General features: G+C 53.1%; 1 protein-coding gene across 1 annotated transcript; it reads left to right on the forward strand.

Annotated features, from left to right (window-relative positions):
* The first annotated feature begins 375 nt into the window (after positions 1 to 375).
* KRT15 (keratin 15, type I) lies at positions 376 to 6,024 on the forward strand. The gene is made up of 8 exons (XM_011929763.1): positions 376 to 1,396; positions 2,548 to 2,630; positions 2,753 to 2,909; positions 3,458 to 3,619; positions 3,713 to 3,838; positions 4,031 to 4,251; positions 5,087 to 5,112; positions 5,644 to 6,024. The coding sequence occupies exons 1-8, from the start codon at positions 899 to 901 to the stop codon at positions 5,739 to 5,741; spliced, it is 1,371 nt and encodes a 456-aa protein (XP_011785153.1). The 5' UTR covers positions 376 to 898; the 3' UTR covers positions 5,742 to 6,024.
* The last annotated feature ends 7,353 nt before the right edge of the window (positions 6,025 to 13,377 follow it).

The following is a 13,377-nucleotide window of genomic DNA, read 5'->3' on the forward strand; positions in this document are numbered from 1 at the left end:
CATGCTGCTTGGAACTTGCCCCAGCCTTATCAGCGGAGGTTTGCCCCAACACATCCCAGAAGCGAGCAAAGGTTCAGCGCTATGCAGTTGGCAGGTGTCGGGATCATCACTCATCCCCTTGTCAGACCCGAGCCTGCTGGGCTTTTGTGAGGGTGCCAGGGACACAGGCTGGAGGCTGGCAGGAGGGGAGTAGAGGTGGGAGGAGGGGAGTCCATCTGCAGCACCAGGGAAGGGATGGATGCTGGCTCCTCTGGTCACCTCAGCTGGAACACTACTCAAGGTCCCTGGCTCCTGTCCTCCAACTGCCCCCAGCCTGCATTCCCATCCCCAGAGGCCTCCACTCCCCCTGAGCCCTGCAGTCTCTCACTCACTCACAGGGTTTTGAGTTGAATAACACAGTGTAATGATCAGGAAGTGGACTCCCAAACTGAGAACACGGAGCTGTCCCTTCGGGCAGAGGCTCAGGGCTCAGGGCAGTGGAGAAGTCCAGCTGAGGGCACAGTTGGTTTGAGCTGCTCTCAGTTCAGGTAGAGGCTTTGGTAACCGTGCTGTGATGAGAGTTCACCCTCTGCTGCTGTCTTCTGGAATGGAGAGATGAACCTGTAATCCAAGTGTTAAAACCGTGCCCCGGGGGAAAACACTATTAATTCTGAATCATCTCTTTTGTTGCATTAAAAAAAAATAGAAGAGAAAAACTTCACACGAGCCACTCAAGGTGTGCAGGCAGCTGTGTTTGTCAGGAAGGCAGAAGGAGTTGGCTTTGCTTTGGGGGAGGAGACGAGGTCCCACAACACCCTCTGAGAGGAATATAAGGAGCCCCAGAGTGCAGCCTGGCCTGGTACCTCCTGCCAGCGTCTCTTGGGTTTGCTGAGAACTCACGGGCTCCAGCTACCTGACGATGACCACCACATTTCTGCAAACTTCTTCCTCCACCTTTGGGGGTGGCTCTACCCGAGGGGGTTCCCTTCTGGCTGGGGGAGGTGGCTTTGGTGGGGGTAGTCTCTATGGGGGAGGTGGAAGCCGAAATATCTCAGCTTCTTCTGCTAGGTTTGTCTCTTCAGGGTCAGGAGGGGGCTACGGGGGTAGCATGAGGGTCTGTGGCTTTGGTGGAGGGGCTGGTAGTGCTTTTGGTGGAGGCTTTGGAGGGGGCATTGGTGGGGGTTTTGGTGGTGGCTTTGGTGGTGGCGATGGTGGTCTCCTCTCTGGCAATGAGAAAATTACCATGCAGAACCTCAATGACCGCCTGGCCTCCTACCTGGACAAGGTACGTGCCCTAGAAGAGGCCAATGCTGACCTGGAGGTGAAGATCCGTGACTGGTACCAGAAGCAGGCCCCGACCAGCCCGGAACGTGACTACAGCCAATACTTCAAGACCACTGAAGAGCTCCGGGACAAGGTGAGTCCTCAGATGTCAAAGAGAGGGGAGCAGGTGGCTGGTACCCTGTACATGGCTCTAATGTCAGTGTTACTGCTGACTCGAGGAAATCCTTTCCTGCCCAGGCAACGACTGTCTGGTGTGTAACCTCAGCAAATTTGGAATGCACCTGCTGTCCAGGTGCAGAGGCCAGTGCACATCTTCTCAACTTGGTGGTGCTGGGGGAGGAAGGGAGAGGTCTTGGGAATCTGGTTAGGACCAACAGGGGCATAGGTGGGGGCAATTATAAAGAGCCAGGGGCAGTAGCTCACACCTGTAATCCCAGCACTTTGGGGGGCCAAGGTGATAGGATCGCTCGTATTCAGGAGTTAGAGGCTGCAGTGAGCTATGACTGTGCCACTGCACTCCGGCCTAGGTGACAGAGTGAGAACCTGTATCTAAAGGAAAAAAACAATAATTAAAAAAAAGAGCAACTTGCCTTCCCTACCTCATGCACCCTGCGGGCTTCTGCATAAAGCATTCCTTTACCTCTTTGGCAAGAATGGGATTGGAGTGTAGCCTCATGAGTCCCAGATGCTAGAACCTCTTGTCTTTTCCTGTAAAGAGGTCTTTTGTGCCAAAAGTACTGTTGGGTCTTAGGAGACCTGGGAACTCATTACACATTCTGTCACCCACTCACTCACCTTTTTACTCCCCGAGACTGGGTTCCTCATTTGCAAAATGCCTTCTTTAGCTGCCCTCCAGATTGCTACTGGCTGAAATGTTCTGTAGATCCATGGCTGTGTCCAAGATGTGCAGGAGGCAGTGACCATGAGCTGTCCGCAGGGGGGCTGGTGCAGTGTCTCTGAGAGGGCTATTGTCAGAGCTGACCACACCCCACTCCACCACTCTTCTGGGCAACCAATTCCCACAGGCAGTACTGCCTCCTTGGTCTTTCGCGCCCTGGAGACAAGGAGGGCAACTCCTCAGGTGTCTCAAGGAGGCTGGTATGGGACCAAACCAGAAGTGGACACTCAAGATGAGGCTGGACTCTGCCCACCCCAGAGGCCCTACAGATTTTTGTTGGTGGTGTCAGAGGGGTGATCATCAGTGAGGGGCTGGCCTTGGGTGCAGAGCGGAGAGCAGCAAGGGAGAGAGAGGAGTCCTCTAGATACCGACCCTCTCTCCTGCAGATCATGGCCACCAACATCGACAACTCCCGGGTCATCCTGGAGATCGACAATGCCAGGCTGGCTGCAGACGACTTCAGGCTCAAGTGCGCTACCCCCTCCCTCTCCTCTTCCTGCGTTGCCCACTTTACTTGGCCTTCTCCTGGGTCTGACTCAGGCAGCCAAGATCCCTCCCACTTCCTTCTTTGGCCTCCCTCTCTCTCCTCAGGTATGAGAATGAGCTGGCTTTGCGCCAGAGCGTCGAGGCTGACATCAACGGCCTACGCCGAGTCCTAGACGAGCTGACCCTGGCCAAGACTGACCTGGAGATGCAGATCGAGGGCCTGAATGAGGAGCTAGCCTACCTGAAGAAGAACCACGAGGAGGTGAGAGCTGGCTCCCATCACCCCTGAACCGGAGAGAGGTGGGGAACCTCTTCCCAAAACGCACTTAAATTGCCCAGAGGGAAAGACAGCGGCTCCAGGAAGCCCTCCCAGATTTTCGCAAGATTAAGTCGGTGGGAGGCAGAGTGGGCTGCTGATACTTCCTCATAGTTGGCCTGGGGCTTAGTGGTTCAGAAACACCTGCAACCCCCAAAACCAGGTGTCCTCATAGAGAGGAAGGGGCACTGTCCTCTGGTAGCCCAGACCCACAGCCAGGCCAGGTGGCCAGTACGAATGACTGACTTCCTGATTGGCTTTGTGAGCTGACATCAGGGCCCTACAGCCCTACATCAGGTCCTCCCTTGGTAGGACCTAGAGCAGCAGAGAGCTCCTCAGAGCTGAGGGGTCCATGTGACCAAACCTCTTCATGTGCAATGGGGAACATCGGTTGGGGTGCGTTAGGGACAGAGCCAGGATTGGCATGTGGGACCTCAGACTCTCAGGTTTCTCTTCTGCTCTCCATCTCTAAATGGGCTCCTCCCACCCTGCAGGAGATGAAGGAGTTCGGCAGCCAGCTGGCCGGCCAGGTCAATGTGGAGATGGACGCAGCACCGGGCGTGGACCTGACCCGCGTGCTGGCAGAGATGAGGGAGCAGTACGAGGCCATGGCAGAGAAGAACCGCCGGGATGCTGAGGCCTGGTTCTTCAGCAAGGTGGGCCTGATCTCCTGCCCTGCCCTGCCTGCCCCAGCTCCCTGAGTCTCTGAGGAGGCCCCGGGGCTCACTTCTCTTGTGCATGATCTTCAGACTGAGGAGCTGAACAAAGAGGTGGCCTCCAACACAGAAATGATCCAGACCAGCAAGACGGAGATCACAGACCTGAGACGCACAATGCAGGAGCTGGAGATCGAGCTGCAGTCCCAGCTCAGCATGGTACGGCCACCCTCGCCCCATCCCAGCCTCTCGGGTGGTAGAAGCTCCCACCCTTCTTGGCTAGTTAAGCCTTGGAGTTCTCAAGCCCCCTTAAGAGGTGGTTCCCTGAACTCCATTCAGTGCCCCCTCCCCGCTTGCCCTCACTGGCTTCCTTTCTAGTCTGATGAGTCTATGCATCTGTCACTCCCCTAGAAAGCTGGGCTGGAGAACTCGCTGGCCGAGACAGAGTGCCGCTATGCCACGCAGCTGCAGCAGATCCAGGGGCTCATCGGTGGCCTGGAGGCCCAGCTGAGTGAGCTCCGATGCGAGATGGAGGCTCAGAACCAGGAGTACAAGATGCTGCTTGACATAAAGACGCGGCTGGAGCAGGAGATTGCCACCTACCGCAGCCTGCTGGAGGGCCAGGATGCCAAGTAGGCGCCTGGGCACCAGGGGAGGAGTGATGAGGGCTGCTTGTGGCTGCGGAGCAGGGTCATCCTAAGGGAATGGCAGGGTGTCCCTAAGCAGCCTCGAGGGACTGTGAAAAGAGAACTGAGCAAGGAGGGAGGATCTGGACTCTGCACTCTGGTCCTTGGCTGTTTCCTGGGGCAGGTCACTTCCTCTCTCTGGATCCATGTTTCTTCTGTAAATAATAGAGACTGGGCTAGTGGTAGTTAAGATCTAGTGCTCATTCCATTCTGTGCATGAAATAGATGGGTATTCTTGTAGTTCACAATCTCGATCGGGCTCGGTGGCTCACGCCTGTAATCCCAGCACTTTTGGGGGGTCCGAGGTGGGTGGATCACTTGAGGTCAGGAGTTAGAGACCAGCATACCCAATATGGTGAAACCCAATCTCTACTAAAAATACAAAAATTAGCCGGGCGTGGTGGCGAGTGCCTGTAATCCCAGCTACTGGGGAGGCCGAGGCACAAGAATCACTTGAACCCAGGAGGCGGAGGTTTTAGTGAGCCGAGATCGTGCCATTGCACTCCAGCCTGGGCAACAGAGCAAGACTCCGTCTCAAAAAAAAAAACCAAAAAACAAAAAACGTAAAACCCCAAAAAACAAACAAAACAAAACAAGATTCTGTCTACTTGGGGGCAGCAGGCCTGGGTGGGCTAGCAGGATGTCCCACCCCTAGGGGTCAGGTGTGTGCGTGGTGGTGGTGTAGGGTCTGAAGAGGACTGCAGAGCTATCTACATGAGCTTCCCTTAGAGACACCTGAGCTTGTGCCCTTTGCTTAAACCAGCTTCCCTCTTTCTTTCAGGATGGCTGACATTGGCATCAGGGAAGGTAGGAAGGCTTCACTCTTCTGGTGTGGGGTGGGGAGGGGAGATGTTGAAGCCACCACTCCCTTCGGAACAGGGAGAAAGGAGAAAGAGCTCAAACATTCCATTAGGTGGGAACATTCCCACTCCATTAGATGCCTCTTCCCCAGTGGGACCTTCTGTCAGCCCCAGGTGAGATTGGGGCTGGTGATTTATTGAGAAACTTCCAGGTTGAGTAGGCTTCATCCAGGGCCTGTCTCTCCCCAGGCCCCATCTTCATACACTTCCGCTAAGATGCCCACAATTCATCCCCCTTCACGTGCAGCTTTAAAAGCCCTGACTGACATTGTTGTCCCTGCCGGGCATACCTGCCATTACCACTGCCTGTCTCTGTGATGAGCAATTCAACACCAGATCTCTGGCAGCTCTTGAGGGATTGGCCAGTGGCCATTCTCAGGGCTGCTGCCTAGTTTTCCCAGAGCCTCGCCAAGGTCCTGGCCACCTTGGGAGAGAGGGGAGGTTCCCCCACTCTAAAGCCTGCTCCTTCTCTCTCTAGCCTCTTCAGGAGGTGGCAGTAGCAGCAGCAATTTCCGCATCAACGTAGAGGAGTCAGTGGATGGAAAGGTGGTTTCTTCCCGCAAGAGAGAAATATAAGTGCCCATTGCAGGAGAAACATCCCTTGCCACTCCCCACTCTCATCAGGCCAAGTGGAGGACTGGCCAGAGGGCCTGAACATGCAAACTCCAGTCCCTGCCTTCAGAGAGCTGAAAAGGTCCCTCAGTCTTTTATTTCAGGGCTTTGCATGCGCTCCGTTTCCCCTCTACCTCTCCCCGCCTTCTTTAGAGCAAGGAGGTGCAGAAGCAGCTGCGTTGTGTAACAAGCTCATTTGTATGGTGTCTGTTCATGCAATAAAGAATTACTTTTCCTTTTGCAAATATCTCTTGGCAGTATGTCCATTTTTTGTTGATGGGGTCCTTGTTGGCCTCTGACCTCTGAGGAGACCCAGGGTCCACGTGGTGACATCTCCCCCTACTTTGGCCTCTTCCCTGCATGACCACAATTCTTTTGGGTACCCAGGGCACTGGTGGCTGGGGCAAACATAGTGCTACTCAGGTGATTTGCTCTTCTGGGTCATCATGGGGTGACCAGGGAAGTGAGGGTGGGAAGGTTCCCTAAGAACAGTTTGGTGTACCCAGCGCAGAACTCGACACATCTTATAATTATGAATATTTACCAAGTGACTGATTGCATTGATTGCCTTGGTTCACCACCCCGTGACTGGCATGATGCCACGCACACTCACCCAGGGGGCTTATTTAATCCTCACCATTGTAGGTGGTCGGGATCTATTATTTCCACCTTAGAGATGAGGTCACTGGAGGCAGAGGGAAGAATGACTTGCCCTGGGCCTTGTGGATGGATGATAAGGAGCAGGGCTAGGTCTGGGCGTATATCCACAGGACTCCAAGACCAGGGCTGGTTCTAGGACCCCAGGCCCTCTCACAGCCTGCTGCCAGGACCCTGCTGCTTGCTTCTGACCCTCACCACATGTACTGCTCCAATCTCCCCTCCTTTCTAGCCAGGCATAACTGACCTCCAGAGTGGACAAGCCAGTTCCCAACTTGATCCCCCTGCAGGCTGTCCCCCATCCCCACTGAAGCTGATGCCTCCTCCCAAAAGGCACTCATATTGCCCAGAGGGAAAGACACCAGTTCCAGGAAGCCCTCCTAGATTTTCCCAAGATTAAGTTGAAAGCAACATCAACCCCTCTTACCCTCCTTAATCCAAATCCTGCTCCGGCTCCCCCATCCCCGGCAACTCCACCACAGTCCTGCTAGAGCAGTAGAATCCATGCACACATTGTTTGTGGCCTCTGGTCTCAGGTTGTTTTCTCTGAGCTCTTGGATTTATAATCCCAAACAGAGGGCAGAAAATGAGGAAGCAGAGAACTCTGGGTGCAGGGGCTGGGCTGGCTCAGGCCCTGGGGTGAGGATTGGGGGTGGGGAGGGAGAACCGGTTTCTCGGTCTCACTGCGAAGAGCAGATTGGAGGTGCTTCTGTTCTTTGGAGAATCTGATCTTTTGGGGGAAGGGTCAAGCCCTCTGAGAGGGCCCCCATGTGTCTTGTTGTGCAAAGCCCCTTCCCCACAAACCCCTGGTTGGAGATAAAGTGGTGCCTGCTCTTTCCAGGGGAGATTTAATTAAGAATGTGCCTCCTGAGAACACACACAGGTAAGACTTCCCTGGGGCTGGAGGAAGGAAACGGAATTTAGCAAGTGTCTATGTTATGTCAGGCCCTGGGTTGGGCATTCTGGGATGGCATCTCATTAACGCCTCCAACAGCTCTTTAAGTTAGTATCAGTCTTCAGCGTCAGTTTCAGAAGAGGAAACTGAGGCCTGGAGAAGTTTAGTAATCTGAATGAGGTCACAAGCCAGGAAATGGTGAAGCTGGGTCTGGGACTGGTCGCTCTGATTCCAGACCCTCGCTTTGCCCTTTAAGTCATGAGGTGACAGAAGCTGCAACACTCTTCTTAAGAGGTATGCTAACTAAAAATCTAAAACCTGTCTTTTTTTTTTGAGAGGCCAAGTCTTGCTCTGTTGCCCAGGCTGGTCTCAGCTCCTGGCCTCAAGTGATCTTCCTACCTTAGCCTCCCGAGTAGCTGGGATTATAGGAGTGAACTGCTGCACCCGACAGAAACCCATTTCTTAACCTCTGCGGGCAGCATGCCAAATGCCATACAGCCATTAACGTCAGAAAGATTGTCTTCATGTCTAACCATAGTCTCTCATGCTGTGGTTTAAGTTCACCCTGACACCCAAACCATTAGCTGCCAGATCCCCCATGTTCTGGGAACAGTCAGTCTCCTTCCCACCTCTCTTCGGTCCCTGGCGGTGGAAGCTGGTGGCCTGGTTGCTGCTTCTGCCTCACTGGCCTTCAGGCCTCTGTCAAGAGGTCTCAGGCCTTCCAAGCAGCCAGCAAAGGGTTTTCTCAACCTTTAGTTTCCAAAACTAACAACCTCTGTGAAAGGTGCAGAGGGGCAAGGTGACTTCGCCTATGGGCTGCATCCAGCTTGCCTTCTCTCTGGGCCAGACTCTGGCTTGGGGGTAGGAGGAAAATCTCCTATTTCCCTGAAGTACCTATTTCTGCTTTCCTGGGATGCCTGGAGGGGCTGTCAGAGAAATCCTTGGAACTTGCCAAGTCTCATCCCCAGCCTGACCCTGGAGTGAGACACCCGCATCCAGGGATGGCTCATGCCCTGCTGGGCCTTTAAGTAGTCTCTGGGCAGAAAGGGTGCACCTTCTGACTGCCCTGGGCTGAGGTCAGGCTTGATTTCCAGCCAATCAGAGAAGCAGGCAGTGGGCGATGCCCCTCCCTTCTTCCCACAGAGAGAGGGCTGCTTTCCGACCAGAGATTAGGGCCTTGGGTGTGTCCTCTGCTCAGGCTGGGCTTCCTAGACCAGGCATAAGACATGCTTGCCGCTATCTCCCTGAGGACTGTGGCTGGCCCCTGCCTCTCTTTGGGTTTCAGTTTCCCCATTTTTCAACTGGGAGTCTGGCTGGACAAGATGATCCTGAGGGTCTCTATGAGATAATCTGTGTCCTGGGACCTCAGAAGGGAGCCTGTGACAGCAGGGACTGTGTTCAGTGTCTTCACTGCTGAATTCTCAGTGCGAGTGCTAAATAAATATTCGTTTAATGCGTGAACTTGCTTCTCCTTTGCTTTTTCCTGCCTTAGACATTCATCAGTATGCTGGGCATGTGCCCACCTGGTGACCACCTGGCCACCTGTCCCTCCATGGGGAGCTGGCAGCACAGGGGGAAATAAGGAGCAGACAGCTCTTCTCCTGCAATTTTTTTTTTCTATTACTACCTGTGGCTCTCCTGAATTGGAGCTGGGGTGACCCCATTGGATACCACTCACCTTTGCCAATCCTCACCTAAAGCCAGGGGACAAAATATCCCCGAAACAGCATCTCAGACATTTATCCTGAGCTTTCCTGTGCCACGAGCAGGATTTGTGGGTATATTCAGCAAAGGTCCCATCCTCAGGGAACCTGATATGGAGTGGGAGAAATAAACTAGGAAATCCACCTCCTCCCATTTGTCTGCTTGCTGTGGGCGCTGTGCTGGCTGTGGGGACCAGAAAGGGAAGGGAGGCAAAGTAATGTGTCCCTGCCAGGTGGAGGCTCAGAGGAATCCTGACAGGTTACTGAGCAATGCTAAGCTTGTATTTCCTCATTCGTAAAAGGGAGGCAGTAGCAACCTCACGCCTGCCCAGCGCCTCCCATGTCTCAGGTCTTTGAGGAGCCTGGAATATTAACTCATCCAGTACCCATTTTTCAGTGGTGACTACTGAGGCCCTGAGAGGTTGAGTGACTTTTCCAAGATTACACAGCGAGTCGGTGGCGGATGGAGGAATGAAACTCAGGTCTACCTTGTCCAAAGCCCTTGCTGAGCTCACTGGGTATCTGAGAAGCCAGTGGTGGTGTAAAAGGGATTTTAAAAGGTTGGGTGCTGTAGAAATGCAAGAGCCTAAGGCATTGAGCTTTAGCCTTGAAAGACTTCTGAGTGGTGCTGTGCCAAGCAGGCATCTCTGAGGAGTGGGAGCTGCCCAGAGGCCCTGGGGTGACTCTTTGGGGAGGGGTTGCCTTTCAGGAGAGGCCTCTTCCTGTGGAGGAGACTTGAGACCCTTTTTGAGGTTGATCAGTCGTCCTGGGTCCCATGAAGTCCAAGGAGAGAGGTGCCTGATCCAAGCAAGGAATTCCAGATTAGAATCTGAGTGACAGGGTTGAAGCCTCACCTCTGCAGATAAACAATCTAATGACTGTGGACAAATCTTTGAGAACCAGAGACTCAGAAAGGCAACTTGCTGAAGGAACCTTAGAAATCATTTCAATGTAGGGCCCACGATGGGCTGGTGGTGCGGCTGGAAATTCATGCATTTTTCCCCCCTTATTCCTGAACCTCAGCATTCTGGGCCTTGGCATTCTGGGCCTCAGTTTTCCCACAGGTGACATGAGGGGGTTGGATGAGAAAGTTCCTACAACAGTTTTGTGCTGAATGAGCACTCCCATGGGACCCCAAGCTTTGGAGATCAGACCAGGAACAGACAGCGGGCAGGCTGCTCCATCAGGCCATCAGCTGCTCAGGCCTAGCTACGGCGGGAAGCAGGATGGTCCACCGTCCCGGTCTGGATTGACAGGTTGGCCCGAGAAAGGGAAAGGCCGTAGAAGATACCCTTGCTTGGACGGGGATGGTGCCTGCACTGGCCTGAAAGGAGCTTACCATGGACACAATTGCACTTTTGAGTTTGAGAAACGTGTTAACCTCTCTGGGCCTCAGCGTTCTCACCTGAGAAAAACGTACCATAAAAACAGTAGAGTGGCTTTGAAGACCGAATGAGATTACGTCTGCGGAGTGTTCAACACAGGCTTCAATAAATGTTAGCTAGTGTTATTTTGATTATCTTTTAACATATATAGAATGAGAATATAGAAAAAAACCCTACTTTTTCCTATCTATACCTACGCTCAACATAGAACAGTTCTGTGACCTCCCACCAAACAATCCTCTGAAAACAACTGGGTGTCCTAGGAGTCAATGCTATTCTGACACTAACTGTAGTTAGCATGGACCCCACAGATTAGGGGCTCCGTCCCACCAGGCTGCCCCCACAGCCAACTTCAGATGCCAATTGCAAAGAGTAGGTCCCCAGGTAACCCACAACTTCTGTCTGACTTGGCTATAAATCACCACAAGGGGTTGATGACCCCCTTCTCGGGTTCAGTAATTTGGTAGCACAACTCGCAGAACCCAGGAAAGCAGTGTACTTATTGTTGCCAATTTATGACAAAGGGTATTTTAAAGGATAAAAATGAGCAGCCAGATGAAGAGATATACAAGGCGAGGTGCAGAGGTGTCTGGAGAGCAGGAGCATCTGTCCTTGTGAAGTTGGGGTGCACCATCCTCCTGGGACACGGATGCGTTCTTGCTCACCAACCTGGAAGCTCTCTGAACCCCATAGTTCAAGGATTTGTATGGAGGCTTCATCACAAAGCCATAGCCAATTACAAACTCAGTGTCCGGCCCCTCTCCCCTTCCTGGAGGACCAGCGATGGGGTGGGCTGAAAGTCTGTAGTGACTGGCCTTCCTCCGGGACCCCAGCCAAGAATCACCTCATTAGTACAGAAGACGCTCCTTTCACTAGGAGATTCTAAGGGAGTAAAAGTTCTATGTCAGAAACTGGGCTCAAAGACTAAAATTAGAACAAAGATGCCCCTAGCACCCTTATTACTCACCCTTATTACAAGGGTTTTAAGAGCATTCAGAGATCATACATCTGAATTCACAGCAAGGCTACTGAGATGTCATCAGGGTAGAGAGGGCCAGAGGCCAGGTCTAAATCTTGCCTTCTTGATGTCCCTGGATAAGGGACTTTCCCTCCCTGAACCTTGGCTGCCTCGTCTATAAAATGGGGCTGATTTAAACCCTCTCCCGTTGTGAGACTCAGTGACAGTGTGTTAAGCCCAGCCTTGCTTGCAGGGGGTACTCATGAATGCAATTTTGCCTCTCCTTCCCTTGAAACGTTACTGGGAGGAGACTGCAGTCATTGGGTTTCTTGTTGTTTATGCCAAAAAGCAAAGCAGAAAGCTTAAGACGAGGTAGCAGTGCCTCAGCCCCAGCGCTCCCTCCTTCTTCTATTAGGACCAGGATGGAAACAGGAAAAAAAGATGGGTCCCTGGTTGGATCTCTGCCCATCTTCCTCCCAGAGGGCTCTGGGATTCACTGCGGGTTGGTGGAAGGCAGTCCTGTGTCAGGGCATTACAAGTCCCCGCTAAGCAGGGAAGGGCTGTGCCCTGACCCCACGAAGGGAAGAATGTCATGGGCCACTCCGTGTTTGTGTTACTGGGGCTTTGGAGGATCTGTGGCATTGTTACTCTAAGAGGCGTTGGCCTGAACCTGTTTGTCAGCCCTGGGAGGTTTGGGGCATTGTTACCCCAGGCCTGGCAGGTTCCATTAATCACCCTCTTGTCAGTTTTGATCCTTCACCGAGAGAGCAAGAGCTCCTGCTTTGGGCTGAATCACCCCTTTTCAGAGAGAGAGCTGAGCCATCAGCTTGGGCGGGAGGGCTGGGCAGGGTCAGGGGTCAGCCCGAATCCCTGGACCTGCCAGGCTGTTAGAACACTGGCAATGTGCCCTGGCTCTGTCCCTGCTGATACCCCCGTGGGAAGCACAGGCCTGCTTCTCTACCCCAGAAAACAAAGGCCCAGAAAGCCCTGACTCAGATTTCTCCTTTCTGGTCTTGCTGAATCAGTGAAGGGGGTTCCAGGAGAACCTCATGCCTGTGCCACCCCACCCAGTCCCTGGCCTGGTATCATCCAGACCCTTGCGGCTGCTGTGGACCAGAAAGCTGCTCCCAAGATGCCATCCACAGCAACCCTGGCCCCTTGGTGAGTGGGGCCTGGGAGTCTGAGTTCAGGGTCCTCCATTGTCAGCCCTGGAATGCAGGGCCTTCTAGCCTGGCCTCATAGATGCCATCTGAGGTCCTTTCCTCCCAGCCTGAACGGGGAAGCTGCCTCTGGCAGGATTCTTACATAGTCCCTGAGTTTCTCAGCCGCATCTCAGGATCCTAAGCAGAGACCCTGGCCCCAGGTCCTGTGTCACATCCTCTTACGTGGCCTCTTGATCAAACACTCACAGGCTGGGACAGACCTCATATGACTGGCGTACTAGAAAGGACCCTGCTCACGTTATTACAGGGCCATCTTCCTGGACGTGGCTGTGCCCTAAAGCAGTTAGTATCATGGAGTGATTCAACACGAGGGCCAGACCGACCCAGGGCGTCTCAACCTCAACACTATTGATATTTTGGTTCTGATAATTCTTTGCTGCGGGGACTGTCTTGCACCTTATAATATGCTTAGCAGCATCACTGGTCTTTAACTATCAGTAGTACCCCCAAGTTGTAACAACCGAAATATTCCTAGACATTATCAAACGTCCTCTTGGGAGCAAAGTAGCCTCTAGCTGAGGACCTCTGAACTTGTCTATGGGGACAGAAGCTGGAAGAGTGGTTACCTCAGGGGTGTGGAGTCAGGTAATTGACTGGGAAAAGGTACAAGGACATTTATGGAATGCTGGGAATGTCCTGGGTGGTGTTTACACAGGTAGTGCATACCCATGCATGACATCAAGCTGGACACGTGATCTACACATTTTACTGTATGAAAAATGTACCAAAAAAAAATGTGCCTTAGTGTCAGACAGAACCAAACTTGGATTTCAGTCCTG

Source organism: Colobus angolensis, unplaced genomic scaffold, assembly GCF_000951035.1.
Source record: "Colobus angolensis palliatus isolate OR3802 unplaced genomic scaffold, Cang.pa_1.0 Scaffold83, whole genome shotgun sequence".
Taxonomy (NCBI): domain Eukaryota; kingdom Metazoa; phylum Chordata; class Mammalia; order Primates; family Cercopithecidae; genus Colobus; species Colobus angolensis.

Excerpts from the sequence above, each read along its gene's own strand:
- KRT15 (XM_011929763.1), top strand. The coding sequence starts at position 899 with ATGACCACCACATTTCTGCAAACTTCTTCCTCCACCTTTGGGGGTGGC. Across the intron at positions 2,631-2,752 it reads GCAGACGACTTCAGGCTCAA|GTATGAGAATGAGCTGGCTT; the intron begins GTGCGCTACCCC and ends CTCTCTCCTCAG. Across the intron at positions 3,839-4,030 it reads TGCAGTCCCAGCTCAGCATG|AAAGCTGGGCTGGAGAACTC; the intron begins GTACGGCCACCC and ends TCACTCCCCTAG.